At 49.3% G+C, this 25,235-nt stretch overlaps 1 protein-coding gene across 1 annotated transcript; it reads left to right on the top strand.

The window, feature by feature from the left end:
- The first annotated feature begins 1,237 nt into the window (after window positions 1-1,237).
- Window positions 1,238-24,915, top strand: LOC114582001 (sodium-dependent serotonin transporter-like). The gene is made up of 13 exons (XM_028702748.2): window positions 1,238-1,436; window positions 3,894-4,028; window positions 6,289-6,508; window positions 7,361-7,499; window positions 8,733-8,867; window positions 12,142-12,245; window positions 12,988-13,115; window positions 14,930-15,042; window positions 16,241-16,372; window positions 18,031-18,130; window positions 18,808-18,908; window positions 20,483-20,650; window positions 21,332-24,915. Exons 1-13 carry the CDS (start codon window positions 1,238-1,240, stop codon window positions 21,410-21,412), a joined length of 1,755 nt encoding a protein of 584 aa, XP_028558581.1. The 3' UTR covers window positions 21,413-24,915.
- Window positions 24,916-25,235: the final 320 nt, after the last annotated feature.

Raw genomic sequence — 25,235 nt, 5'->3', positions numbered from 1 at the left:
CAGTCAGCAGCCCATGTCGGCAGTGTCATTTCCCCCCTGATTTTCCATAAAAGTAGATCAAAAACAGCATTTTTGAAATTTTGCAAAAAACCAACTTTTCTGCCAGGATTTTCATTGTTTGAAATATGACAACCCCAGCTTCCAGTGTAACACCCCACTTTCTGTGGGAGCAAAGAGCCCCTCAGAATCAGGGGGCTGGTCTGAGCCAGAGAGGCAGACCACAGCAAATGAAGGAAGGAAACCACATCACAAAAGGAAAAGGATTTGGGAGGGAGGAGGAAAAAGGAAAACCCAGTCACTCTTTCTTACTTGCAGGGTTCTTGCAATTACAGATGGAATGGAAATATTTCAAGGAGAGAAGGTGTCCTGAGTCGCTGGTCTCTCAGTAGGGTGGATGGAGAGGCCCCACAATCCAGTCCCTGTGCAAGAAGAGCCTCACAAAGTTCAACAGGACTTCATCCCAGGTTGAAGGAGTGTGGAAGATTCCAGGGTATGTCCCTGGTTGCAACTCACAGCAGCCATTCACTGGGACCATCCTCCCACGTCACAGATTGCAACTCCCTGGTAGGCCAGAGGCCCAGAACCTTTGCGTTAAGGTCTGCCTGGAAGAAAGGGAGACGGGAGAGCAGAGCGCCCTGCTTCTGCCACCAGGACACTTGCAATGCCAATTTCCTCTCATTCTCCAGTAATCACTAAAATTCTTAGCTGGGTCTGAAACTTTGCACACACAGCAATTCCTGCACAACATCCAGCAATTCCTTCCCTGCAGATAAAGGTTGAGGCTATGGGGCTGGGTTTGGATTGGAGAGGCAGTGCCATCTCTCAGCCTGACCAGGAATGTTGTGAGGACAAGATGGGGAAGAGGAGAATTGTGAATGCTGCCTTGAGCTCCTTGTAGAGAAGGGAGGAGGGGATATAAATGTAATAATAATGAGGAGAAATGGTGGTGGCAGCGGCACCTAGGGCCTCGGAGGGAGTCTGTGGCGCAGGCACAGTTTGGACTGGGGCTTCCTCCTTGCCACTGAAGCCACACCAGCTCTTGTGGCCACAGACGTGCCTCCTTTGATAGGCGGCTCCCGCCTTCCTTTGATCCACCGCATCTCTTCCCAGTGGCTGCTCTGTGGCAGGTGGGGGGGTGCCCACCCCATCTGGCCCTCCCCTTCTGGGGTCTGCCTTCCCCTTCACCAACTTCTTCAGCTGAAATCCTGCAGGGGCGTTCAGGAGACGCAGCAGGAGGATGTCTGCTCCTCCAGCTGAGTTCCTCATCACCGGGCAGGCTGCTCTGGCAAACCCTAGCCCACCACCCCTCCTCACCCAGGCAGACTCCAGGGACAAGTGGAGGAAAAAGATGGATTTCCTTTTGTCAGTGATAGGATTTGCTGTGGATCTGGGCAACGTCTGGAGGTTCCCTTATATCTGCTACCAGAATGGAGGTGGTAAGGAGACGGGGTGTGATTTTGGGCTCTCTCCTACCCCATCCCCTTCTAAACAGTTAACTGCTTTCCACTTTAATTGTGGGAGTCTTATTAATGCCTTGCCTGGGATCCCACGTTTTCTGTTTCTAACTAGGGTTTCAATACTTGTCTTAACTTTGCAGAATCCTTCTTCATTCCCCATCATTTTTTTCATCTTTTCCTGCTTGACAGCTTCTTTCCCCATCAATGCAACTCCTGGCTGAATCAGAAGTTTCGGGTTTCTGAATGTGGAAGGAACCGGGTGCAGCATTAAAAAAAACCCTCTTACAAAAAATGGGTATAAAATCTGCCCCAGGAGTTCTTTTCATTGCATAGTTTACATTGAAGTAGCCCCTCTAGGATTGTGTCAGTTACATGTTTCTAAGCCAACTTCCCTAATTTCAGCCACTTACCCTTTATAACTTTTTTCTTCTTTGAAAAGTGTTTGAAAAAGGTACTGTGACATTCCATGATAATAAAACTGGTTCAGGGAAGGAGATTGATGTGTCCATCTCAAAGACCATATCTGAGAGCCAGTGTGGTATGATAGATAGAGTGTCAGACTAGGACCTGGGAGAAACCAGGGTTCAAATCCCCACTTGGCCAAGCCGAGCCTACCTTACAGGGCTGTTGTGAAGATTAAATGCAGAGAAGGAGGACCATGTATGCCACCTTGAGCTCCTTGGAAAAAGGTAAGTGACCTTCAGACATGGCATACATGGCTTTGTTTGGAACATTCAGGTGCACAAAGAATACACTAGTTTGGTTGACAGATAGGGATACTTTTTGTTGAAAATGGTGTTAAAACAGAGGCACTGAAAAGCAGCCAATTTTTCTCCTTTTATTGCAAAGTCTGAGGCTTTGTCTTTTGGAGGGCTCCAAATGACAGGCTCCAAATGCCACATTCTTCCTGGCTCTGCAGCTGTTCTACAAGTCAATATAATGCAGGAGATTAGTTTGTTTTTTAAAGAAATGTGCGGTTTTTAAAAAAAATCCAAGGAGCTGTCCGTGGTATTGGGCATTCCTGGAATAACTAGCACACAAGAATGTAGAAAGCTGTGTTAGCTAATAAGAAAAATAATCCAAAGTCTACAGTCTGGTGACACTTTTATCGGAGCCAACACAAATGTTGCAAGATAGTGAGTAAACCTGCTCATGACTCAGTGACATTTTATGCTTAATACAAGGTATTCTCATGCTACAGATCTTGCAATAAAGAACATGCTCTCTCTTCTTATCCCTCTAATTTTAATATGAACTATTAATGCCTCCTAGCATGGCTTCCATTTTTTATGCAATCAAGCTATTTAAAATAAAAAATAAAAAAATGGAACTGAGTCGGGGGGAGGGAATCAACATGATCTGGTCAGCAAACCTTGGGAAGGACCAAGACTCAGTGGCAGAGCATCCGCAATGCAGGCAGACAGTCCTGAGTTCAATCCCCAACAGCATCTCTAGGAAAGACTGGCAGAGACTCCCTCTCTGAAACCCTGGGGAGCCTCTGCCAGTCAGTGTTGACACTACTGAGCTTGATGGATGGTGGTCTGACTCAGTATGAGGTGGTATGTTTCAAGGGCTATCACATGGAAGATGGAGGAAGCTTGTTTTCTCCAGCTTACAAGGAAGGAGATTCCAATTAAACATCAGGAACAACTTTCTGACAGTAAGAGCTGTTTGACCGTGGAACTGTCTCCCTTGGAAGGTGGTGGATTCCTTGGAGGTTTCTAAGCAGAGTTGGATGGCCGTCTTTTAACATTTGGTTGAGTTCTCCAGGCACCTTTAAAGCCCTTTACCCTGGCAGAGATGTAGATAAGTGACACCCATCCCCACACATGCATAGCCGACTTGCCCATGACAGTCACACCTAATGGTGCTTCCTCTGGGTGCATCCATCAACTACCCCAGTGTTGGGGGGTGTGCATTTCTCCCCAGCACAACAGGTATGTCTTTCTACACAAGCACTGGTGTACCAACAATGCAGTGAATGTTGCTCATTAGGACTGCAGTCTCAGAGTGATCCACCCTTTATAGGGAAGGGGAGGCTTTATCACAGGGGACCCACTGCCCACCCCGGGTCTTTCATTCAGACCATGAATTATTCATATCACTGGGAGGGGGCAAAGCATATTCATGAAACTCTCTCTCCTCTCAGCTGTCCCTCCATCCCCACTGGGCTGCAGGGATTCTTGCCTGGGGTGCTGGCTGCCTTGCACCCACTCACAACATTTTTATAATTTCACCCAGTCCACAGCTGACTTGACTGTCTCACAGCCAAGACTTTTTTGCTTGCGGGGAGATGGAGGCCAGGTCTTTCCTGGTGGCCCTGGATCCAGCAGCACAGGAGGAAAAACCTGTTAAGGCCCTGCCCTGCCCAGACCCCCTCAAGCAGTCTGAATGTGCAGGCAGGATAATGGAGGCCTTTCTGTTCTCTTCTCACAGGAGCTTTTCTCATCCCGTACATCTTGATGGCCGTTTTCGGAGGAGTGCCTCTCTTTTACATGGAGCTGGCTCTCGGACAATTTCATCGGGTAGGAGCTATACCCATTTGGAAGCACATCTGCCCCATCTTTAAAGGTAAAAACCAGCCAAACAAGCAAGGATGAAAATTATAAGATTCTATGAGCTATGGGCTTGCTTTTTTTCTCCTCCCTCCCTTCCCTCTTTCATTGTGTGCCATGTCTTTTAGATTGTAATGATGAGGGTAATACTGTCAACCCTTATTTACTACTAATGTTTTTGGAAGCTGCCCTGGGAGCCTTGTTGGATAAAGAGTGGGGTAAAAAAATGCTTTAAGTTTTAAAATTAAAATCTATGTCTCAAGAAAGGAGCCATCTGTCTCCCTCAACTCACCCAATGTTTATGTCTCTAGACTTAGGACATCTTAAAAGAATCTAGCTTTCAATATTCAGAGGCTACTTTTACTCAAAACAGTAAAAAGGTTAATTTCTAAAATAAAAAAAAAGATGTTAAGCTTTAAGTGCTTCCCTAGAATGTTGGGCCCAACCTGCAGGAGGCACGAGAAAAGAAATTTCCATTTGAGGGATCATTAGGAATGAGATTGAAAATAAATCAGCCATTATCATGTCTCCTTGCAGCTGTTCAGCATGACAGCACTTGGAATAGTGTGTTCAGTTCTGATTCCACTGCTTCAGAATAGGATATTGTTGAGCTGGAAAAGGGTAACCAAAATGATCAGTGGGTTGGAGCAACTTACCTAGAAGGGACACGACAAAAGTATGTGGAATGATGCATATCCTGGAAAGAACAGAGCAAAAAGTTTTCCTTCCTCTCTCATGGCACTAGAAGTTTCAGACATCAATTGAAGCTGAATGTTGGAAGATTCAGGACAGACAAAAGAAAGCTCTTCTTTGGACACCACATAGTTAAACTGTGGAACTCGCTGCAACAGGAGGCAGTGATGTCCACCAGCTTGAATGGCTTTCAAAGAGGATTGGACAAATCCCTGGAGGAGGAGGGGGGGCTATGGATGGCTGCTAGCCAGGATGGCTCTGTTCTGGTTCCCCTGTTGGGGGGCAGTAAGTGCTTTGGGATAGCAGTAACTGCAGGAGGAGAGGGAGCTCTTGCCCTTCGGTCCCAGAGGAAAGTGGTGAGCCACTCATCTTAGTCATAATAAATAACAAGATGAAAGATGAAAAAACCTGTTTTAATCATTCCAGTGGCACCTTAAAGATCATCTAAATATAAGCTTTCAAGGTATGAGCTTTCGTGTGTGATACACTCATCTTAGATTCACATCACACCCAATCCCCATGGGGGGGTGGATGGTGTGGGATTCAAGTCATTCAAGTTTTTTATACCCTGTCCAGCTTCCAACACATATAAAATCATAATAAAATATCAAAGGTTTAAAACCTCCTGATACAGGGCTGCCTTCAGATGTCTTCTAAAAGTTCTATAGCTGTTTATCTCCTTAACATCTGATGGGCACCACCGCCAGAAGACCCTTGGAGCTGGACCTCAGTGTCCAAGCTGAATGACAATGTCATTTAGGACTTTAAAGCACCAACATTGTCATAGTAGAGCTCAGTGGAGGGAAAAACCAGCCAACCAGCCATATCTCAGGGGAGTACTTGCCTGGAGGCAGAGTCCATATGCAAGGTTCAGTTCAGCCCTAAGGTCAGGAATATCTCAGTTTACATAGTCAGACAATCCGGGGGTCAAGAAAGTCGAGGGTCCAAGGTCTTGAGAAGCAAGAAGCAGCAAGATATGGCCAGGAAGACAAATGTTGTTTCCAGCAAATGACTGAGACTAGAAACCATGCTTAAGAAAGCTGGAGCGAGCTAGTTCTCATCAGGAGCAAGAGGTATGATCAGCAGCAGGTGGAGTCACTTTGCCTTCTGCTCCTTTAGGCTGCTACTCAGCAGGTGAAGCCGACTGGCCCATGACACACATTTTGAATTGTACTTGGAAATGTACTGGGAGCCAGTGAAGATCTTTTAGGACCAGTGTTATATGGTCTCAGTGGCTGCTCCCAGTCACCAGTCTAGCTGCCACATTCTGCATTAGTTGTAGTTTCCGGGTCACCTTCAAAGGTAGCCCCACGTAGAGCGCATTGCAGTAGTCCAAGCGGGAGATAATCAGAGCATGTACCACTCTGGCAAGACAGCAGGTAGGGTCTCATCTTGAATACCAGATGGAGCTAATAGACAGCTGCCCTGGACACAGAATTGACCTGCGCCTCCATGGACAGCTGTGAGTCCAGAATGACCCCCAGGCTGCACACTTGGTCCTTTAGGGGCACAGTTACCCCGTTCAGAACCAGGGAGTCCCCCCAATCCCTGCCCTCCAAGGTGCTGTTTTGCTCTCCACGCAGGTATCGGTTTTGCCATCTGCATCATTGGCCTGTATGTCTCATTCTACTACAACACCATCATTGCCTGGGCCCTGTATTACTTCTATTCATCATTCACCCACACCTTGCCCTGGACCAGCTGTGACAACCCCTGGAATACGCCCAACTGCACCAGCTATTTTGGGAAGAGCAACGTCACCTGGACCAACCACTCCAAGTCGCCAGCCGAGGAGTTTTACGTGTAAGTTTGTGTCATCTCCTGCATTTATGTGGTTTTGTCAACATTTGCAAATTCTGCCTGAACCCTCTCCCTCCCTCACTTCTTATCTCTCATTCACTAGTTTTTCCTGCTTTTATTAACTGTTATTTTGTCTTTTCAGTGGTTAGAAATGTTGCAAAGGTACAATAATATTAGCACACTTCTCTTGTTTCCTCTCCATGACCCTTCAAAATATCCTCTGCAGGGCTATCAAAGGCACCGTAGGCACAGTAGCCTGCCCTCTCTTGCATCTCTCAAGCTTGTGGCCTTGCAGGTATCAATGGACCACAGTTCCTATCATCCCTGACCATGTTAGACTGGCGCAAGGGACTGATGGGAGCTGGAATCCAACAACATAGAACCATAGCATTGTCAAGTCAAAGAGGACCCTAAGGGTCATCTGTTCCAACGCCCTGCAGTGCAAGAATCAGAGTTACATGGAACCCACTGAGTGGAAAGCCACCAGAGGGGAGAGGACTCTTGGGCTCAGGTCCTGCTTGTCTGTTTTCCTTGAAGGCATCTGACTGGCCACCCTGAGAACAGGATGCTGGGCTAGGTGGGCCATTGGCCTGATCCAGCAGGCTCTTCTGATGCTCTTAAGATCTGGAGGGCCACCCACCAGGGTTCCCAGTTCCTCCTTCAGAGCCTCTGCAACCATGTTTGCTCTGAGCTAAGTCCCATTGGCTTCAGTGGCGCTTACGATTGCACCCTTGACCATTTGTTTGTACAAGGAGAGCCTGCTCTGGTGACAAGTGAGGCGCTCAGGGCGATGGCACTCTGATGTTTCCACTTGTTTCTATCTTTCACTGACCCAAGGGTTTCTGTCTGCCTCAGGAGGAAGGTTCTGGAGCTCCAGAACTCGCAGGGCCTGTCCAACGTGGGAGGCATCCGTTGGCAGCTGCTCCTCTGCCTCTTCCTCATCTTCACCATTGTCTACTTCAGCCTTTGGAAAGGGGTAAAGACCTCTGGGAAGGTAACAGATGCTTTGACTCCCTTCTGTCCAGGCTCCTGGAGGTGGGCAGATCAAGGAGGGGAAAATGTCTCAGCTATACATTCTGCACTGGCCCCTGAAGGGACATTGTCCTACCTGCAAGTAGCACCCCCCCCCATGGCAGCAAATATTTGACCCACCCACCCCCAGCTGACCTGCACCACTTCTGAGGTGTTTCTCCAGCCGCCTGTGGGAAAGGTGAGGATTAGAGAGGGGTAATGTGTCAAGGGGGAACAGGAGCAGCTAGCAGCAAAGCCTTCATGGTGCTCACGGCTACCAAACTCTGGGACCTTCCACTTGCTGAGGTGCCAAGACCTCACCACCAGCTGAGATTTAGGAGGTAGTGCAAACCTTTCCTCCTCTTCTACCCCAACCATCAAGCTTTTGAATCAATTTTGCTTTGTTCTCTGGCTAGTTTCCTTTCTTGTTTTATGAGGAACTGTTTTGCTTTAAAAAATTTATAATAATCTGATTTATAATAATCTTTTGTTTTATTTTTAATGATTTGCTCACTGCTCCAAGGATAGTTACATGGGGCATGCAAAGAGAGGAGATTGGCTGGACAGATTTCAATAGATCTGCCTGAATCTGTGTGTTTCCTGCAATTCCACAGTGGGCGTGTGGGTACCAAATTCTGCACTGTTAAGCATCTTCGTTTTCGTTTTGAAAGCAAACAAATAGCTTCCTAGCCCTTAAGTTTGAAACATTTACAATAACCCCCGATGGAAGAGTCCAGAGCCCAAAGAAGAAGGGGCTGAGCAGGAGCCCCAGAGAAGAGGGGGGGGAGGGAGGCACTCAGGGCAGCCCTGCCTGGCTCCTGGATTGGCAGGAGGGATCCAAATAAATGGTGCAAAACAAGCCAATTGGAATAATTTGACCAATTACAGCGTTCAGTTGTGCTTGATCCAGGATGCCAAAACCCCCCTTTTCAAAATAAAAACAATAGTTGCAATGATGATTATGATGATAAACATCCTACTGGGGAGATATGTAGGAATTACTCCAAGGGAGAGCTATGGTAATGTGACCACTCTGATGGATTGGCCATAAACCACAAGTGAGGGGGAGGGAGCAGGAGATTCACTTAGAAAATCTGGGAACTTGACGTTTTGGGGGAACAAGGAAGGGATGCACAGCCCACCCAGGAGGGGAAGTGGATGGGGAGCTGTTGATCACAATGGCCCTGCCCACTGCAGCCCCTTTGCTGCCTTCCAGGTGGTGTGGGTGACAGCCACCCTGCCCTACGCTGTCTTGCTCATCCTGCTGATTCGTGGAGCGACTCTGCCAGGAGCCTGGAGAGGGATCGTCTTCTACCTGCGACCCAACTGGGAGAAGCTCACCAGCACAGCCGTAAGCCAGCATGATGGCTGCCTCATAAGCCCATGATACAAATTGATGGTGCAGCCACATTTGGAATACTGTGTCCAGTTCTGGTCACCTCACCTCCAAAGGGATGTTGTAGAGCTAGAAAAGGTTCAGAAAAGGGCAACTGACAGAGGTTTATAAAATTAGGCAAAACATGGGGAGAAGGTTTTCTCCCAATCTCAGAGCACTAGAACCAGGGTCCTCCAATGAAGCTGAATGCTGGAAGATTGGGGAGAGATAAAAGGCAATGGATGGCACTGTGGTCTAAACCACTGAGCCTAGGGCTTGCCGATTGGAAGGTCAGTTGTTCGAATCCCCATGACGATGGGGTGAGCTCCTGTTGCTCCGTCCCTGCTCCTGCCAACCTAGCAGTTCGAAAGCACATCAAAGTGCAAGTAGATAAGTAGGTACCACTCCGGCGGGAAGGTAAACGCCATTTCCGTGTGCTGCTCTGGTTTTGCCAGAAGCGGCTTAGTCATGCTGGCCACACGACCCGGAAAAACTGTCTTTGGACAAATGTCAGCTCCCTCGGCCAGTAAAGCAAGATGAGCGCCGCAACCCCAGAGTCGTTCATGACTGGACTTAACTGTCAGGGGTCCTTTACTACCTTTTTTTACTTCATGTAGTGCAGAGTTAAACTATGGAACTCCCTGCCACAGAAGACCATGATGGCCACCAACCTGCTTGACTTAAAAGAGGATTAGACAAATTCATGGAGGAGGAGAGGGCTATTGATGGCTACTAGCCAGAATGACTGTGCTCTGTCCTCATGGTTTGTGGCAGCAATGCTTCTGAATCCCAGTTGCTAGAAGCCACAGGAGGGGAGAAGGCTCTTGTGCTCAGGTCCCACTTGCTGGTTTCCCACAGGCACTTGAGAACTGGATGCTTGACTAGATGCGCCCCTTTGCGCCTGATCCAGCTGGCTCTTCTTATGGTCTTATGCCTCCTGCATAGCTGCACAACATAGTGAAGGCTGCCACTTTTGCTCGCTGGCTGGGCTCCTGTGCCTTGACCAGATGTGCGTCAGGTCGGCCATCAGCAAGAAGCAGCAAAGTCACTTTGTATGCAGAGGTGGCCCCTGGCAGTCCACCTGATGCAGTGCTGAAGCTCCTTGGGGCCTTAAGGCAGCTTTCCAAGATGTGTTCCTCCCACCCCAGAACAAGCACCAGGAAAACGGCATAGAGGTTTCTCTCAGCCTGTTCTAGGCATGATTGGTCCTGAGCCCTTTCCTTTAAATAACCGGAAGCAAGTTGCAAATGAGCTACTATGGCAGCCCCAAGGGGCACCTTGCACTGCCAGGCCAGCTGCCCTGCCCAAGCCTCTGAGCAAGCTGGCTGCTGGCGTCCCATCTGCCATTTCAAAGCCAGCCTTAAGTATTCCATACTGATAGGAGAGCATTGCATAATGCAGTGTTATGTTAATGATGACCAGAATGTGACAACACCAAGGCTGGTCCCTTTCCCAGGTTGCATCTGATGCTCTAGCAGCACACCTACCCAAGTGGACAGAGACACTCGCACCCCATGGAGCAACAGGGAGGAGAGGCTCGCAGTGGACAGAATCAGGGGAGAGGTTGGGGGAGCACAGTGGCAGGCTCTCTCTAAAGCCTCGCTGTGGGGTTTCTGACCATCCCTCCACCTGGCTTTGCACTCCAGAGAAGATCAGAGGATGGATTGTCAGGAGGGGGAGTATTAGGTTGATTATTGTTTCAGAAAGCAATAATCAAAAGCAGCCCTTGGAAATGTAAATCACTAATTGAATCACTCATCTCATTTGCATCTGCTGGGGATTTAGTTGGCCAGCTTCCCTCTCACTGTCTTTGCGAACTGACAATAGGACTGACAATACACTTCCTGCCTGTAATTACCACTGAGTTGCCCTGGCGAATTTTGATTAAAGCTAATCAGGTGGAGGGGACGCGGGTGGCGCTGTGGGTTAAAGCCTCAGCGCCTAGGACTTGCCGATCGTCAGGTCGGCGGTTCGAATCCCCGCGGCGGGGTGCGCTCCCGTTGCTCGGTCCCAGCGCCTGCCAACCTAGCAGTTCGAAAGCACCCCCGGGTGCAAGTAGATAAATAGGTACCGCTTACTGGCGGGAAGGTAAACGGCGTTTCCGTGTGCAGCTCTGGCTCACCAGAGCAGCGATGTCACGCTGGCCACGTGACCCGGAAGTGTCTTCGGACAGCGCTGGCCCCCGGCCTCTTGAGTGAGATGGGCGCACAACCCTAGAGTCTGTCAAGACTGGCCCGTATGGGCAGGGGTACCTTTACCTTTACCTTTAATCAGGTGGAGAGGAGAAAAAGCAAAGGAATCAGAAGCAAGAAGTGGTCTGCCTTTATAGTCTCCCCCCCCCCCGCCTTTATAGTCACACACATTCCCCTTATGGGAATCCAGGTGGGCATCGGGGGTTGGCCCCTACAGACAGGTGGGCCAAGACTTCCATTCTCCTGCTCTGAGGAACTAATAAGGACCAGGATCTGTCCAAAGACTCCCCCAGCCCAACAATCTGTTTGCCAAACGCTTCACCTGTGGTCACTGCCACCATCACCACCTGCCAGCCATGAGGGCAACCACCATGGGGCACTGCAGGGAGCAAGGAGGGAGGGTGAGCCTCAAGCCCTTTCCTAGGTGCCCCCAAGTGCTTCTAGCTGGGTAATAAATTATGGGGGGAACTGAAGACAGAGGTGATCTTGGCTTCTGGGCACAATATTAATTTCAGGAAAGAAGGAAAGGCCCAACAATTTCACCCAGTGGTGTGTCAGGAGTAATGAATGGGGATAATTGAAGAGAAATTGAATTGATCTGGAGCAAGATCTGTTGGGAAGGTAACTGAGGGCAAATTAATGGGAAAGGAAATTATTTGGGGGGAACTTAAGGTGGGGCACACATTCATTGAAGGACTTATTTGGGGTGATTTGGAGTGGGAGATGAGTTGGCTTCCTTTCTGTGACATTGAAGTCCAAACATACATCTCCACATATAAAATTGCATTTGCAAATTTGTCTCTATGGCCCCCATGCCGTCTTTTCAGTCCCTCACCATGTATCCTGGCAACAGCTCTTCCCAAACATTAGACAGCTTGACTACACCCACAACTGGAGTCTTTGCTCCTTCCTGAGGAGCAACATGGTGTGACCCAACTGAACAAAAGGACTTGGGATTCCTTCCTGTGGTGGAGGGGATGATTCTGGATGTTTAGCCTCTGTCTGGGTTCTATTTTGTTCCTCTGAGCCAGAGGCCTGTTGTATTTGGGTCTGTGCAGGTTTGGGTCGATGCTGCCGCCCAGATCTTCTTCTCCTTGGGGCCAGGATTTGGCGTCCTCCTCGCTTTGTCCAGTTACAATCCATTCCACAACAATTGCTACCGGTAAGGGCCTGAGGCCAAATCCAAATTCTCCCTTTGCCCCCTCCCCCCATGCCTCCACTGCAGATGAGTGAGACAGGGCTAACAACCTTCTCTATGCAGCACCATGATTTGAATGGCTTTCCCTGCACCATGTCCTTGAGTGAGGACTGGCCAAGCTTGGCTGACGCCTTGCTGGTGTGCCAGTAAGCTGTGCTCAACTCCCAGGGAACTGCCATTCCTCCTGTGGGAAGGAGTGAGTATGCCTTTGGTAACCCTACAGTCTTCCCTCATTTCAAGGCTTAATGTGGGCTGACCATATAGACTTGGTTTTTGTTTGGTGGAACAGGTCACAGGGTTGGCCTCTCCAGAAGGCCTTGTGCACATGCAGGCATTGCTCTCCTTTGATGGCGCATGCTGGTGCCACCACTGGTGCACTGCAGCATTTATTTGAGCTTGCAGGGAGGATGCCATCCCCAGGCAGAGCAGCGAGCAGAGAGGGTAAGTGCGGGAGTCCCTACCAGGATGGCTACCCTGAGGAGAGGAGAGGCACACCATCACATTGTCATGGTAGAATTAAGATTCAGCTGCCAGCCCAGTGGGCTTCTGGAGGTTGTCCTTTTGCTGCAGGGAGCAAAATGTCTTCCGCTAGCCCTGAGTTGGTGCTGCAGAACCAGGCTGTTGCTGCATCCTCTCAATGACAGTCAAGGTCACCTTGTTGTGAGGCCTGTGGCCTGTCCAGAGACTCATTTATTTTGCCTTCCAGTGATGCCATCATCACCAGCGTGGTCAACTGCCTCACCAGCTTCCTGTCAGGATTCGTCATTTTCACCGTCTTGGGATACATGGCAGAAATGAGGGATGTGGAAGTCGAGGATGTGGCAAGAGACAAAGGTTTGTGTTCTGCGCGTCATGTGCGTCAAAACTGCAGTGCTAAAAATTTTTCCACGTGGTGCATCTGATTGTGGCCTCATGCTCCACACTCCATAACACAGAATCCTAGCATTGTAGAGTTGGAAGGGACCCCCAAGGGTCCAATCACCTGCAATGCAGGAATCACAACTGGAGAATCTCGAACGGGTGGCCCTCCAACCTCTGCTTAAAAACCCCCAAGGAAGGAGAGTCTGCCATAGAGTTCACCCAGTCCTTAAACTCCCTCCGTTAGTCTGTGACACCTGAGATGTGGACAACCCTCCATACCCTGCTTGGTGCTTATGTCCCTGCCACATCCAGTTAGAGGAGGTTTCTGCCCCTGTGATGTTGAACACAAGGGCAAGCTGTGGCCATGCAGGCGTAGAGAGTACACTTGATTTACACACTCTTTGAATGTGGCATTTTGGCCTTTACAAAGCTCAGGGGTTCCATATAGTGAAACCCTGAGATAACATCTTAATTATTATTATTATTATTATTATTATTATTATTATTATTATTATTATTATTATTTATTATTTATTATTTATACCCCACCCATCTGGCTAAGTTTCCCCAGCCACTCTGGGCGGCTCCCAATCGAGTGTTAAAAACATACAGCATTAAATATTAAAAACTTCCCTGAAGCCTTCAGATGTCTTCTAAATGTCAGGTAGTTGTCAGTTGACATCTGGTGGGAGGGCATCCCACAGGGCGGGCGCCACTACCAAGAAGGCCCTCCGTCTGGTTCCCTGTAACTTTGCTTCTCACAATGAGGGAACCGCCAGAAGGCCCTTGGTGCTGGATTCAGTGTCCGGGTAGAATGATGGGGGTGGAGACGCTCCTTCAGGTATACTGGGCCTTTGAAGCCGTTTAGTGCAGCGTTTCCCAACCTTGTGCCTCCAGCTGTTTTTGAACTACAACTCCCATCATCCCTGACTAGCAAGACCAGTGGCAAGGGATGATGGGAATTGTAGTCCAAAAACAGCTGGAGGCACAAGGTTGGGAAACACTGGTTTAGTGCTTTCAAGGTCAGCACCAACACTTTGAATTGTGCTCGGAAACATCCTGGGAGCCAATGTAGGTCTTTCAAGACCGGTGTTATGTGGTCTCGGCGGCCACTCCCAGTCACCAGTCTAGCTGCCGCATTCTGGGTTAGTTGCAGTTTCTGGGTCACCTTCAAAGGTAGCCCCACGTAGAGCGCATTGCAGTAGTCCAAGCGGGAGATAATCAGAGCATGCACCACTCTGGCGAGACAGTCTGCGGGCAGGGAGGGTCTCAGCCTGCATACCAGATGGAGCTGGTGGACAGCTGCCCGGGATACAGAATTTACCTGCGCCTTCATGGACAGCTGTGAGTCCAAAATGACTCCGAGGCTGCACACCTGGTCCTTCAGGGGCACAGTTACTCCATTCAGGACCAGGGAGTCCCCCACACCCGCCCGCCCCGTCCCCCCAAAACAGTACTTCAGTCTTGTCAGGATTCAACCTCAATCTGTTAGCCGCCAGCCATCCTCCAATCTTTGCAGCAGTCCCATCCCAAGGCCTTGCCCTTCCATTTGCCCTTGGTCTTTGGAAATGCTTGGCCATTCATGGTATGCTAGGAAGCTGCCTTATTCTGAGCCCGGCTATTGGTCCATCCGGCTCAGTACTGCCTACGCTGACTGCCAGCAATGGCTCTCTGAGGTTTCAGACATGAGTCTCTCCCAGCCCCACCTGGTGATGCTGCAGGGATGGAACCTGGGACAGGTGCTCTCCCCACAGAGCCACAGCTCTTTGGCATATTCTCTTCTTTAGGGCCCAGCCTCCTCTTCATCACTTACCCTGAAGCCATCGCCAACATGGTCGGCTCCACTTTCTTCGCCATAATCTTCTTCCTCATGATGATAACACTGGGACTGGACAGCACGGTAGGGAGAACTCTGCCTTATACCCCAAATCATGCATTGCTAGATTTTAAAAGGCTCAGGGCATAGCTCTCCACCAACCTGGGCAAACTTTGCCTGTGCTAACATAGATGCAGGGTGAGGCAGGGAAACTGCTATGGAAATGTACCCTCCCCCCCAGACATATAACTGGAGCAGGGGATCCAGGGCCCTGGGGCTCAGACCCCCTAAGCCACCCCTAACAGTGACCCTGCTTTGTGGTCAGGCAATAGGGAAGATTACGGGATTCTTTTCACCATGTTTTTAGTTTGATTTCACCCGCAAGAGGACACTCCTCCAATGTAGCACATCATTCCTTTTTTATTTGTTTCTTTGAAAAAAAAGGCTACTGCGAATTGAAATATTTCCAAATTCTGAAAGTGTGCACCTTCAGAGAAGAGCCTGGCTGGATCAGGCCAAAGGGGCTCCTCTAGTCCAGCATCCTGTTCTCACAGGGATTGTCCACACTTCCAGGCCCACTGGCTTGGCCCCAGGACTGTGGGTGCCCAAGGCCGCACACAGCATGGGCACACGTGTGTCTGATGTCACACGCACAAGTCAGTGGGTGTGCTGACACTGCATGCACATGCTGATGTACCTGCTGACATTGGGCACACATGCCCCTGGTGCAAAATTTGTGAGTGCCTTCATGGGGAATGTTGTGGGGGCTGGAGTACCCAGGGCCCCAGGCAGCCGGTACCTATGCACCTTTCCACTTAACCTGCGCTTCTGAGTCATCAGTCTGAGTGGTTTGCCCCCTGCCCTGCTCCTTTCCCAGGGAAAACCTTAGCTCTAGATCAGAGCAAACATCAATCCAAATTGCTGTTTGCTCCGACGGAGTGCCAAAGAGTGGTTTTCCTCAGGGAAAAGCAGTGGACAAGAACAAATGAGGATACGCTGCAGTGGCCCCCAGATGCCCCCAAGGGAAGCCCTCCAAGCAGGATTTCAGCACAGGAGCAACACTCTCTGCTCCTGTGGCTTCCAGCAACTGGCATTCAGAAGCATTGCTGCACCACCATAGTGCCATGTGGAAGAATTATCCCATATTTTGACTGAGCCTTCCACATAACTCTCTCTGTCTCTGTCTCTTTGTCTCTGTCACACACACACACACACACACACACACAAAAGTGTCCTTTTGCTGACTCAGGCTGACAACTCTTTTGGGGGGGTGTATTTGCAGTTTGGGGGCCTGGAGGCTATGATCACAGCAATAATGGACGAGTACCCCCACCTCCTGGCCAAGCAACGGGAGCTGTTTGTCCTGGGGCTCATCACAACCTGCTTCCTGGGCTCTGTAGCCACTCTGACCAGTGTGAGTTGCCAAAAAGTGGAGCCATATGCGGGGGGGGGGGAGGGGGCTTGGTTGTCTCTTGCTTGTTGACAGCCTTCAGTCTTAGAATAACAGAATCCTAGAACAGTAGAGTTGGAAGGGATCCCAAGGGTCATCTTGTCCAACAGCCTACAACAAGTGGACTTTTTGGGATCCACTTCATTTTCTGCTAGAATCTTGAGGTAGGTGCAAAATATAGGTGTCTAGAATCAAAATGTTGAGAAAAGGGGCATTGCCTGTTGCCCCCAAGGGCATCAGCTGGAATAGTTTTCCTATACAACGACAAATCTACATCAGAGCCCCAACAAACTGGCCAGCAGAGCTCCGTAAAGACCTGGTCAAAGGGATCTTGTGAATACCCTGGTTTACAAGTGTGGAGACACAAGACTGAGAGAGAAGCAAGTAACAGAAGAATAGCCAGGAGAAAGAGTTGTGGTTTGGGGGTTTTTTACCAGCATTTTTAATAGAATCATAGATGCAGGAGGCCAACTAGTCCACCCCCTGATCAGAACAGGACCTTGCAACTACTTCATCTGTGAATGAAGCCCATTCAGACTTGGCTTAAATATCTCCAGAAGGGGGTGCCTGCTGTCCTCTAAGGCAGAGTGCCAAGCCACCCTTCCCATTTGGACATCTCTCCTCATGTTTAGCCAGAAACTGCTTCCCAGCCATTTCCCCCCATTGGTGGGACTGGCACATAAGAACATAAGAAGAGCTTGCTGGATTGTTTCCTGCTTGGCAGGGGGTTGGACTCGATGGCCCTTGTGGTCTCTTCCAACTCTATGATTCTATGATTCTATGATTAGGCCCAAAGGGACCCATCTAGTCCAGCATCCTGTGCTCGCAGTGGCCAACTAGATGGGAAGCCAGTAAGCAGGACCTGTGCCCAAGAGCCTTCTCCCTTCCTGCGCTTTCCAACAACTGGTATGGAGAAGCCTTGCTGCCTCTGATTGTGAAGTCATGACTAGCCCTCTCCTCCTCTATGGATTTGTCTAATTGCCTTTCAAAGCTATCCAGGTTGGTGGCCAACTATGCCTCCTTTGAGAGTGGGTTCCATGAATCTTCCAACATCCAGCTTTGTTGGATATTCTCAAATTTGAGGGTTATGAGAGAGGGAGAAAAACTTCTCTCTCCATGCCATGCATAATTTAATCAGCTTCTGTCATGTCTCCTCTTACTCACCTTTTATCTAAAACCAAAAAGCCTTTTCTGATAGGAAATATAGTCACTCCATCCCAGTGATCATTTTGCTTGCCCTTTCCTGAACAAACCTGCCCTGACTTCTGTGTGATGGTCCTTTCGATTTTTTGAAGACGGCTATCATGTCTCCTCCTCTTCTTCTCTTTCCCCAGCAAAACATACTCAACTCTTTCAACTGTTCCCACAGCCATTGTTAAACCACTGGCATGGCTTAACATATGGCTGGCATAGTTACAGGTAGGTAGCCATGTTGGTCTGCCATAGTCGAAACAAAATAAAAAAATTCCTTCCAGTAGCACCTTAGAGACCAGCTATGGCTGGCATGTTAAACCAGTCATAGGAGCAATAATGGTAACATGACCAAGATCTCAACAGAGAAGCATTGGCCATATCTGTCACCCCAGCTGAAAAGCTACTAAGCTTGGATCTTCCCATTTTAGGGCGGGTCATACATCGTGAAACTCTTGGAAGAGTTTGGTGCCGGCTGCTCCATCTTAGCAGTGGTGTTCCTGGAGTCCATTGCAGTCTCCTGGTTTTACGGTAAGGAGAGAAACACCATGTCCCAGTTACTAGGCTTACTATGAGCCCCGGAGAGATTCTCAGCCTTCCCTGCCTTCTGAAACAACCCCCTGTACATGCTATTGCCTAGAAGTCGGGGGGGGGGGAATTGTGTCCAGTGGGTTTCCATAGGGAAAGGACTCTATAGAGGTGGGGCCACACCTCAGAAGGCCTTGCTTCCAACAGCCATTGCACCACAGCTGCTCTGGATGTTTCATCATTATCCTTATGTGCCAAATGTTCCTGTGCCATTCATCCATTGTTGTGGGGGCTGTGGGGAGTTTTTTTTAATTAGACTATTTATTTTAAAATATTTATATGCCACTTGTCATGCAAGCATCTCCAGGCAATGTACAACAGCAATACAAAATATGATATGAAATGTTACAACGCAAATACAATATGCAATACAATTATAATCCAAATGAATTAGTAGTTTAAACAAAGTCAAACTCATAAGAATTGACATCAGGAAAGATCAAAGTGAATACAAAGGTCTTGAGCCTGCAGCAACACTGTGACACAAATGGCACTTCTGCACCTGCTGAGAGGGATCACACACTTACCGTGGCTGAAATTTTTGTGGTGCAGATCCCACAACTGCCACAGCCGCATGAACAGGAGCTCAACCCTCCTTGGCCCCCTTCTTTTCTTTCCAGGGATCCAGCAGTTTTGCAATGATGTGAAGGCAATGCTGGGGTTTGCTCCAGGAATCTATTGGCAGGTTTGCTGGGCTGCTGTCAGTCCAGCCTTTCTAGCAGTAAGTACTAATCTTCATCATCCTCATTCACCCCCAATGTCCAGCTCAGGAAAAGAGACACTTCCCTGCTTCCAGGAATGCCGACCATGTGCTTGAGACCACAGAGGAAGCAGAAGGGAAAGAGAGGCCAAGCTAATAAGGGATGGATGTGGTTGTTGCAGCATATAGAGCCCACCGCTCCTCTAAGTGGCTCCAGGTGGCTTACATAGTTCTCCTCCTCTCCATCTGATCTTCACAACAACCCTGTGAGATTGGGCTGCGATACTGCTACTGGCCCAAGGTCACCCAGTGAGCTTTGTGACTGAGTGGGGGTTTGCACTCTGGTCTCCCAGATTCTAGTCCAACACTCTAACCACTACACCTGCTGGCTCTCAAAATGCTGGCCACTGGGGAATTGAGATGAGGCTGAGGGGCTTTCTCAGGCCCCTTCCCTTGAGAGCAAGGGTTGCCACTTAGTGCAAACATGTATGCTTTGCTGGCAAAAGGTTATCAGTTCCATCCTGGGCATCTCCAGTTAAAAACATCTCTGGTCAGTGACCAAAGAACATGGCATGCCAGAGATGGAGGAGGAGGAGGTGTTGATTGGGAAGACATCTTCTTCTGCTCCAGGACCATCCAGGCAGGGGACATGGCTTTCCTTGTCTCCTCAGACTCAGAGGAAAAGCTCTCTCCTCTGGTCCAGCAAGTCTGCACCCGCCAGCCTCCAGAAGGCCCCTGTGTGCTGCTGTGACCCCTTTCTCCTTGTGGGAGCTCCAGGTTGGGCTACCTGCTGCAGGGATTTGTCTGTGGTCCTGAAGAGACTGGCCTTCCTGCTGTGATTCTGCACAGCCTTCTTTGGCTTGGCCCTCTCAGATGTGATTCTCCAGCCCTCTCAGCCAAGGCAATTGCTTCAATCCCCCCTCCCCATGGATCCTCAAATAAAACTAGGACAGGGCAAGCAGGGGGTTGAACTAGATGACCCTTGGGGTTCCTTCCAACTCTTCAGTTCTATAATTCTCAGTGGCAAGTTACATGGAAGCCCTTTCTTTGCCTGAGACTGGAGATCTGATACCACTTAGTGTAGAACAGCCTCTGCCAACCTAGCACCCTGCAGATGTTTTGGACTATGGCTCCCAGCATCATATGGCTGTCCCAGACATCTGGAAGCTGAGTTTGAGGCGGGTAGTGGGGCAGCATGCTTGCCTTCCATCTTGCACAGATGCATGTGTGCAGGCATGTGCTGCGTATGTGTGCTTGTGTGTACACAGCAACCTCATTTCCGGTACCTGTCACTCAATGGCTGCCCCTGGCAGTGTTGTGTGAGGAGACAAGGTGGGGCTGGAACCCCCTGCCCTCCTGCCTGCCCTTGCTGCTCTGCCAGCTGATCTCCAAGCTGCTTCTCCCACCTGGGAAGCACCCAGCTGGCTGGAGCACGTGGCACTCCTTGCCTGTGCCAATCAGGGCACACAGGTTGCCTTGCCCCAGTTACTGGTCACGCACACTAAGCCACTGGTGATGGGTGTCCCAGCTAGCTCAGGGCAGGGCTCTCCATGCTGGTTCTTGGCACCCAGACTTTGCCCGTCTCCTCTTGTCAGTTCATCATTGCCAGCTCCCTCCTGGACCAGCCTCCCCTCACTCTCTTCGACTACCAGTACCCAGACTGGAGCATCTTGGTGGGTTACCTCATCGGAGCCTCATCCTTCATTTGCATCCCAGTCTACATGGTCTACAAGCTGGTCTGGACCCCGGGATCTCTTAAGCAGGTCAGGGAGCTAGAATCCTCTCTACTCTGTGGTTGTGTGGATGCCTGTGTCTGGGCGGGGGTTCAAGAAAGGGAGTTTCTCTCAGCAGTGGTGAACCTGCTGTGCAACTCAGGGAGTCTGGTGGCGAAGAGGCTAAGCTATGAACCAGTCACACGCATTGTTGGGAACCACTCCCCCCAAAATATACTTTTTCTTAGTGTTTCTTTGTGAGTAATATATTCAAAGGAAATTGAACTGGGGGGTGATGACCTCATGATGTATATACAGTGTTTGCTTGTGATGGTACTCAGCGATAGAAGAGCTTCTTATGGCCTGCTGGATGAGAGAGGCAGTGAGCTTCACGGCTGAGGGGGAGGATTCGAACCCTGGTCTCTCCCAGGTCCTAGCCCAGCACTCTAACCACTACAGCGCCACTGGCATCAGCTCCCCCTCTCTCCTTTGCAAGATATATTCCCCAGGCTGCTGTAACTGGGACCCATGTTTTGTACGTTAACCTGTTTTTTATTTTACGCATTGTTTTTATGGCAAATTGCTTAGACAAGTCAGTTTAAAGTGGTAAAAGAACCATATAAAATAAAGATGGAATGGGAAATGTCTGTAATCAAGTAAAATCCATCACTTGAGTGGTGTTTTTCCAGGCTTGTCCCTCTCACTGTCTGTCTCTCTGCCTTGGTCATCCAGCGCCTGGCAGTCTGCCTTCGGCCGGAGAGGAGAGCTCAAGAGCAGCCCATGGAGCCTGGGCTCACGCCACCGGCCCCCTAATCCACGGCAAGGACAGCCCCCCAGAAGGGAGAGGCCAGCAGGACAGAGGGGACCAACTCCAGAGCAACCGGGAGCCCCAAGCTGCCCTTGGCTGCTCAGGCAGCTGCACCACTTGCTTCACCTCCCCAGGAGAGCGAGATGCCTGCTGCTCGTCCAGCACCAGCTGCAGGGGCACCAAAGCACATTTCTATCAACACTGGACAACTCCCAAGTCACACCTTTCTTGCTCCTCCTCTCCACTCCTCTATCTGCTGTATTCATACAATTATAGAGTTGGGCCCCAAGGGTTCAACCCCCTGCGGTGCAGGAATCACAGCTAGTGAGTCCCCCTCCTTCTGAGGGAGTCCGCTCCACTGTTGAACAGCTGCTACTGGCAATAAGTTATTCCTGATGTTTAGCTGGGATCTCCTGTCTTGCAATTTGAATGCGTTGGTTTGAATGCTGCACTCTGGAGCAGGAAAAACAAGCTTCCTCCCTTGAAGTACCATATTTTTTGCTCTATAAGACTCACTTTTTCCCTCCTAAAAAGTAAGGGGAAATGTGTGTGCGTCTTATGGAGCCAATGCAGGCTGCGCAGCTATCCCAGAAGCCAGAACAGCAAGAGGGATTGCTGCTTTCACTGCGCAGCGATCCCTCTTGCTGTTCTGGCTTCTGAGATTCAGAATATTTTTTTTCTTGTTTTCCTCCTCCAAAAACTAGGTGCGTCTTGTGGTCTGGTGCGTCTTATAGAGCAAAAAATACCGTATTTGAAGGTGGCTGTCCTCTCAGCTCTCCACCTTTTCTTCTCCAGGCTAAACATATCCAGCTCCTTCAACCATTCCTCATATGTCTTGGTTCCCAGGGTCTTTACCATTTTGGATGCCCTGCTTTCCCCACACTTAATTGTTCCAGGTCTGTCTGGCCAGACGATGTGGCTAGAAGAGTTTAAGAGAAGCTGCCAAGAGAGATTTTGGAAGTGTGCATGTCTGCAACCAGCATAGTTCCCCCTGCAATCCTTTTCATAGAAGAAGGCAAAGAGGAGGAGGAGGGGAAAGTCACCCTGAAGGGGGCTCTTCCTCTTCCACAGGATGTCAAAGCCCTCAGCACAGCCCTGCAGTGCAGCTCTCTCTGCCCATGTGTGGCTCAAATACCTACCTAGCTGCTGATCCATATAGTTCAGCATCTTGTTCCCACGGAGACCAACCAGACACCCCCATGGGAAGCCCCTGAGCACCATGTGAGTGCAACACCAGCCACTCTCCTCACTTGTGCAGTAAAGGGTGGGCATTGAGTACAATAGGCTCGCCCTTCGGGGAAAGAGGGGCTCTACCCTACCATCTCCCCTCTGTCTGCCCCACCTGTCTGTCTCTCCACTTACAACCAGTCCAGGTGGGAGGGAGCACACCTCCATAGAACCAGGAGGAGGGGGACAAATGCAGGGTGAGCTGGCTCTGGCGCCACCTACTGGTGGGCTCCCTGCCCAATGAGTAACCATTGGTGGGAGAGGAGACAGACACTGTGTGTGTGTGTGTGTGTGTGTGTGTGTGTGTGTGTGTGCAAGAGAGAGAGAGAGAGAGAGAGAGAGAGAGAGATCATGTTAGGTATTAGACAAGACTTGCTTTTAGTCTGTAATCAGGCAGATTGGGACAGGGGCAGGGAGAGGCAGCAAGAACTAATCTGCACAAAATATACTGAGTCCAGAAACTCCAGTTGGTACCCTGACATCCTGTTGTGAAGAGGAAGCGCTAACTGCAAGTTTGTTTTCTGTCCTCTGAAATTTGTCTTGAATTTATATGGAAATTAGCATATGCAAGTTTGTGTCATTGGCCTGTGAGAAGAGTCTTGTCAATACCTGCCCATGGTAAAAAGAGAAAAGCTACCTGTTCAGTTTGGCTAATGGGAGTTGCTGTCGCTCTACAGTTGCAGCCCTCAACACCTTTCATCTTCACAACATCTTCACAACATCTTCACAAAGCTTGGCTAGGCTGTCTTACCTGGAGGGCAGTGCCAGATTTACGTATAAGCTAAACAAACTTTGGCTTAGGGCCCCACTCTCTTGGGGGCCCCAAAAAAATTTAAAGGAAAAAACAACTGGATGTACATTTTCAAAATATAAGATAAAAAACAAATAAAATAAAACTTACATACAGCAACAGTTTTTGTGTTGTGTAGGCTCCTATGACGTAAGTAATGGGCCCTGCCTGCTATATATACGTAGGGCCCCATTACCTACAGTAGCTTAGGGCCTCATCAAACCTAAATCCAGCCCTGCCGGAGGGCCACATTTGTCCTTGGCTAACCCTCTGGGGGGGACGCGGGTGGCGCTGTGGGTTAAACCACAGAGCCTAGGACTTGCTGATCAGAAGGTCGGCGGTTCGAATCCCCGCGACAGGGTGAGCTCCCGTTGTTCGGTCCCTGCTCCTGCCAACCTCGCAGTTCGAAAGCACGTCAAAGTGCAAGTAGATAAATAAGTACCGCTCCAGCGGGAAGGTAAACGGCGTTTCCGTGCGCTGCTCTGGTTCACCAGAAGCGGCTTAGTCATGCTGGCCACATGACCCAGAAGCTCTACGCCGGCTCCCTCGGCCAATAAAACAAGATGAGCGCCACAACTCCAGAGTCGGTCACGACTGGACCTAATGGTCAGGGGTCCCTTTACCTTTACCTTAACCCTCTGGGGGCCACACTCCAGCAGTGGGTGTGGCCAAAACTGGGTGCAGCCAACACACCCCTGTCATATGCACACCAACACAGACCTCCTCTCCGCTCATGATCTCCACTCATCCAGTGATTGATCTGCTGACTGGGGAGAGGGTGGTGTGCCCCACAACCAGGATGCAGGGCTCCCACACCCTAGTCCTAGGGCTAAGTATTATTTTCTTGTTGCAGACAATACCAGAATCAGTGGAGTGGGGAGCGGCAGAAAAATGTGTTTGCAGCCCTGTTTTAAAGGAACAGGAACCTCTGTTGTGTAATTTTCCACGAGGCTATCTCCTCTAGACCCAGTTCTAGGCTGTCAAATCATTTCCACCGCATATTCCTGACTTGGATCATTTTCAAAGGCTCTTGCTGCTTTCTCCCTGATAAAGAGCTCTGCCTTACTTTCGTTTGACTTGGGGAAAATAAGCTGTTCTTAGAGTGGAGAGAATCACCCTCAATTAGATCTCTGTCTACAGGTTCAGGGATCAGAAAATACAGTACTGTAATCAAAAGTTGGCAACCCTACATTTGTTCTATGATAAATGTATTTCAAATATCTGGATGTCACCAGTGTCCTTTGACTTGGAGACCATCTTATTTTATTGTACGCAGCTGGAAGCACTGTGGATTTTAATTCTCTTGTATTTAATACCCTCTTGTATTCCCCAATTTACCAATTTATTTGTTTTGGGGAGGTGAGGTGAGCTCTGCAAAGGAGGAAGGGGTTACTCTGAGAATGTATTTGCACTGTGGTTCCTTTCAGAGAGATGCTGGGTCACAACTGTGTCCTGTGAAGTCCACAAAACATTTATGCCGTGATAATAAATTTGTTAGCCTTTGAGGTGCCACAAGACTGTCGTTTTTGCTGTAAGGGACTGGTGTGGCTACTAGCCCTCTGGAAATGGAAATGGCTGGGTGCCAACTCCATTCAGAAAGTGCTCTCGGAAAAGAAAGGAAACTTTTGCAAAATGCACAGACTTGTAGAATATCTGGTTATAAACAAAAACAGCTAGGAAATGAGTGAGATTTAAACCTATGAAAATCCGAATTCTTCAAAGCTGGGGACTGTTTCGTTCTCGTTTTATTTCTAGGAAAGATCTGTAGCTTGCTGCCTTTTCCAAGGCAAGGAGGTAACGGGTGAAACGAG

This window comes from Podarcis muralis, chromosome 13, assembly GCF_964188315.1.
Source record: "Podarcis muralis chromosome 13, rPodMur119.hap1.1, whole genome shotgun sequence".
Taxonomy (NCBI): domain Eukaryota; kingdom Metazoa; phylum Chordata; class Lepidosauria; order Squamata; family Lacertidae; genus Podarcis; species Podarcis muralis.
This window is presented reverse-complemented; position numbering and strand designations above follow the sequence as displayed.

Excerpts from the sequence above, each read along its gene's own strand:
- LOC114582001 (XM_028702748.2), top strand. The coding sequence starts at position 1,238 with ATGTCTGCTCCTCCAGCTGAGTTCCTCATCACCGGGCAGGCTGCTCTG. Across the intron at positions 12,246-12,987 it reads TTCCACAACAATTGCTACCG|TGATGCCATCATCACCAGCG; the intron begins GTAAGGGCCTGA and ends TTTGCCTTCCAG. Across the intron at positions 20,651-21,331 it reads CCCCGGGATCTCTTAAGCAG|CGCCTGGCAGTCTGCCTTCG; the intron begins GTCAGGGAGCTA and ends TTGGTCATCCAG.